Source organism: Dipodomys spectabilis, unplaced genomic scaffold, assembly GCF_019054845.1.
Source record: "Dipodomys spectabilis isolate Male_0828 unplaced genomic scaffold, ASM1905484v1 ptg000081l, whole genome shotgun sequence".
In the NCBI taxonomy this organism is placed as follows: domain Eukaryota; kingdom Metazoa; phylum Chordata; class Mammalia; order Rodentia; family Heteromyidae; genus Dipodomys; species Dipodomys spectabilis.
The window spans coordinates 5,073,225-5,078,195 of record NW_024870758.1 but is presented as its reverse complement, the minus strand read 5'-3'; the positions used below and the strand labels follow the sequence as shown (position 1 = coordinate 5,078,195).

Here is a 4,971-nt window from a genome sequence, read left to right as displayed (position 1 = left end):
GTTTACTAATTTATAATTTCCACATGTATTTCTGTTTCCAGAAGAGTAACATAGTGTGCTATTCCCACAAATAAGCCTTTTGTAGAATTTTAATACTAACCACATGTTTTTTGTTAGTTGGGATTGTTAGTTGGGATTTTGTTAGTTGCATTGGGATTGTATTTTTTAAAAACCATAAAATTATGTCTTAAACTCTTGAATATACTGATAACACTAATAATTCCAAATACACTTAAGAGATGTATTGCTTATGATTCAGGTGGTTTATAACTCATTGGTATGATTCAGCATCTAGAATTCTCTTCCATCTGAATGTCAAGACCTCAAAACTTCCATGAGTTTATAACATAAGTGGCCAAAATATCCTACTCAAGTCTGGGTGAGAATGTTGAAAGAGGGGACATTGATCAAGGTATATTGTATTCATAAAGCTGCTTCACTAAATAGTAACTCCTTTGTACAGCTACTTAAAGATAATAATAAAAAATGAGTAAAAATAAATTTGGAAAAAGACAAGAGGAAGATTATGAAATGGAGGCCACACTAACACATGCAAATGAAAGACCTTCTTATTCTCACCATTTTAATTGTTATACTTTCAGTTTTACATCACTCACATTAAATACTCATCTCTTTGTACAGCTGAGCCCAACTGAGTGAGTGTGTGTTTATCATGTGCATGTGAGAGAGCAAAAAAGGGAGAGAAGAAGGGAGAGAGGGAGAAAGGGATTTAGCAAGAACATAAATAATACTAAGTTTCCCTTCTGTTTCTGTGTGCATGCTCAAAGCATATCCTGAAGATTATTTCTCTTTCTTCTCTTTCCCTCAGCTGTTTTGTGATAGTAAAGAGGTGGTGCCCGCCACAGAGGGTCTGGATTGGGAGGATAAAGATGCTGCAGGAACGCTGGTTGGAAACGTGGTTCATTCGAGGATCATCAGTCCCCTGCGTCTGTTCGTTAAACAGTCTCCAGTGCCCAAGCCTGGCCCCCTGGCCTATGCAGACAGCATGGACAACTTTTGGGATTGGCTGGCCAACATCACAGAGGTCCAGGAGCCACTGACAAGAACTAAACGTCGGCCAATAGTAAAGACAGGAAAATTTAAGAAAATGTTTGGATGGGGTGACTTTCATTCCAACATTAAAACTGTCAAACTCAACCTCCTCATCACGGGGAAGATTGTCGACCATGGAAATGGAACTTTCAGTGTTTATTTCCGGCATAATTCCACAGGCCTGGGTAACGTTTCAGTGAGCTTGGTCCCTCCCTCTAAAGTGGTGGAGTTTGAAGTTTCCCCCCAGTCAACCTTGGAGACCAAGGAATCCAAATCTTTCAATTGTCGTATTGAGTATGAAAAAACAGATCGGGCGAAGAAGACCGCCCTGTGCAACTTTGACCCATCCAAGATCTGCTACCAGGAGCAGACTCAGAGCCATGTGTCTTGGTTATGTTCCAAGCCCTTCAAGGTCATTTGCATTTACATTGCCTTTTACAGTGTTGATTATAAACTTGTGCAAAAGGTTTGTCCTGACTACAATTACCATAGTGAGACTCCATACTTATCTTCTGGATGAACCTTCTCACAGTGATAGAAATGACGAACGTGTGTATATTTAATTAGAATGACCAAGAAAGAAAGTCCAGCTCTCCATAGTAAAGGATTCCTTTTGTTTCTGGCAGTGAACCGCAACTCCCTATCTGGTTTTCAAGTTAAAAGAAAAAAAGAAACATATTCCTATGTGAAATGTGTTTGTTTTCAATCATAAGTACCTTTAAGAAATCAAACTGCTTACCAAGCCGTCACTTTCTTGTAAGATGACTAAATTTTAGAAATATTGTTGTTTCTCTTAAAGAACATCAGTGGCAGCCATGTATAAGAAGAAAGAACTAAATTATGCATGTAATCAGCATTGCTCTCAAAACGGGTCTGCCTGGAACTATGTTTGGAAGGTTACCATTTAAAACAGAAAATTCAGTAAAGTAACTGGAAAGATAGTATTTGATAGATGAATTGTGTTTCTGACATTAGATCCTTTTGTTTTTATATTACTATCTCTTTCTTCACATCGGTGCCAGTATTGGTATAAGAGAAGATACAGTGATAGGGTAAAATGTGTTGCCAAACTCCTCTGTGAAGTTGCAGTGCTGTAGTGGGGCCCAGTGCACTATTCTCTGAGCTAGAGTAGAGTGGAGTGTGCTTTAAGCTCTTTTCACTTGTATTGGCCACCCCCATCATGATTCTCATGGGGTTAGTAATACTGGTGCATTGGGGAAGCAAATCTTGGTGTAAGTCTTAAGGAAGATTATATTTTTAGAAACTGACCAAACTTGATGTTGTGACATTAACAGAAATCACATAAAATTCTCATTCACCATAGAGTTCAGGATTTCATTCTATTAATTTAATAGTGTGATTTTATATACATACGCATAGAACAAGTCTGGAATTGAGATTAAGTCATTTCTTTTCTAGGCAAAATTGTGAATAAAAAGGTGCAAGAGAGATTGGAAATTTCAATGAAGAAACGGTGGAATAGAGGCTTGGAAATATCAGGGCTCTGGATTCATTACCTCTGTATTGCCAAATTAGGTTCTTTTTGAATTTTGTTAATCATTAAGATGAAGAGTAAAACTCTCCATACCATACAGAAATAATATTACATTTGAATATATCTCATTATTAATACTGATAAGCAAGGTCCTGACTTACTAGGTCCTTAAAATTGCTTTGAATTAATGTACCTTCACATTGCCCTACTAGTCTTCAGTGATGGGTGAGGGATGAGCATGTAGTGCAGAACTAGATAGTCACTGAATTAGCACAGAAGGTTGTCTGGGGAGGGGGGCGGGGAATCTAGAACTCAAGTCTCAAAGAATGGTTATTACCCTTGTAACAGTGGAAGTTAACTTCATCTTCCCCTTCCTCTTTTGTAAAATATTAATGAAAGTAAAACCTTCAATTGAAGAATAAGCAAAGTATGTCTTAATGAACAAAGGCAACTCTTATCAGAAACCAACAGCTACATTCTCCATTTCGCATCTCCATTCCTTTCCTTTTACTAGTGATATCTTCAAAGTGTTCAATTTTGTCTTTTGTAAAAGTTGTACTAGGCTTAGTGTGTGGTCGTACAGGCTTGAAGTTTCTGCTCTGACTTCATCAGGTGCTTCTGTAATTCTGTGGTTGGTGAGTAATATTTTGAGACATCTTTTTATGTTCATCTAGAAACAGGAGTAAATTAGTATTATTTATTGTAAAGTACGTGGGAACCATGTATGTATATATACTTAGAATTTTCTGTGTACAGAAAAGGTATGTGTACACATTTCTATGTAAATAAAAATAATTTGCTAGATCTGTCACATGTATTCCAGGGTTGTTATTTTTTTAAGATTTTTTTGTTCTTGTTCTTGTTTCATTTTGCAACAAGAATTGTGTGTGTATCTGTGTGTTTTGAATAATAATGATTAAACATTGAAGTTTTCCTTATGCACCTATTAAGCTATGTAGCTTTGCTATGGAAATTACAGAGTAAAAGATAATTTACATCACACATGTTGTATATGCCCTGACATCCTGGAAGAGCACTATAAATGTGATCTGCCATTATAATTATTATGGAAATATGGAATGAGCTCTAAAAATGATGTTCAAAAGTTGAGAGATATAAATATTATTTTCTTGCAAAGAAAAAAATCCTGTAAATCAATTTATACAATTCTTAGATTTCATCCAGTTTATGGATTTTTTTAAAAGTTTCCCACAGGCATATTTAAATTGGAATGGAACATATGCCTCCTATATTTCTATCATAATTTCATTTCAAAGCATACATAATTGTTGGTGATGATACTTGGCACAATATAAATCAGACTCCATTTAAGCATGCACATTCACATGGTTCTGTACAACCATTTTTGCCTTTTAGTTCTGTAGCTGAGGAAAAGGGCATTCACGCAGGCTAATTTGGCACCCAAGAACAAACTGCTTAAGAATATAAAAAAATTCTTAAAATATAAAATTAAACTAGTAGATTTAATAACAAAATAAAAAAGTGGTTAGCTCAATTCTAGGAAAGGAAAGTCATTTCAAAGAGTATATCCTATCCTTGTTGTGTGAACTGGCTCATTTGAAAGACAACTTTGTCCAATCTCCTGGAAAGTGAATGTTACTTTAATGGCAAATCCAGTTGAAATGCATTTCTCCTGAATCCTGGTCCCAGGTCTTGGAGTATGAAGAAAGGTACCTTGAATTGGAAATTCAAGATAGTAAAACTAATCAGTGTTTGCAAAAGACATGATCTAGAAATTGAAACTAAACATGAAAATGGTTTAACATATTCTTTCTCTAAAAGCATCAAGATTGTAATTTTTCTATTCCCTATTCCATGCTTATTTTTTTTTGATCGGTTGTGGGGCCTGAATTTTTGACCTTGGCTCTGTACCTCAGCTCTTCAGCTCAAGGCTAGCACTCTACCACTTGAGCCATACTGCCACTTATGGCTTTTTCTGTTTATGCGGTGCTGAGGAATGGAACCCAGGTCCTCATGCATGCGAGGCAAGCACTCTACCACTGAGCCACCTTCCCAGCCCAATTCCATGCATTTTTATTTGTAGTAAAACTATAGTCAGCCCAAAGTTAATGAATCAAACTTTCAATGAATGGAAATATACTATGACTAATTGTAAGAGATAAATCACAAGAAATAGAGCTTTTATTAGACATATTTTTTCCACTTTAAAAAATTTTGTAGGAGGTAATCAAGGATCACTTCATATTCACTCTAATATCCTATTCCATATTGAAGCCTAGAAATAAAACATATAATTTAATTTTCATCTTAATCTTGCCTTGTATTCAGCTCAGGTTCACTCATAAATAATATGTAATCTATTCTCTAAAAGAGTGAGCTAGGGATTGGAGAATTAACTCAGTGGAAGAGAACTTGCCTCACAAGTGCAAGGCCCTGAGTTT

The 4,971-nt window shown here is 35.9% G+C and overlaps 1 protein-coding gene across 1 annotated transcript; it reads left to right on the top strand.

The window, feature by feature from the left end:
- The first annotated feature begins 778 nt into the window (after positions 1-778).
- Positions 779-1,783, top strand: Nxph2 (neurexophilin 2). Its single transcript, XM_042683426.1, has one exon. It carries the CDS (start codon positions 779-781, stop codon positions 1,571-1,573), a length of 795 nt encoding a protein of 264 aa, XP_042539360.1. The 3' UTR covers positions 1,574-1,783.
- The last annotated feature ends 3,188 nt before the right edge of the window (positions 1,784-4,971 follow it).

Coding starts and splice junctions, on each gene's coding strand:
- Nxph2 (XM_042683426.1), top strand. CDS start 779: ATGCTCAAAGCATATCCTGAAGATTATTTCTCTTTCTTCTCTTTCCCT.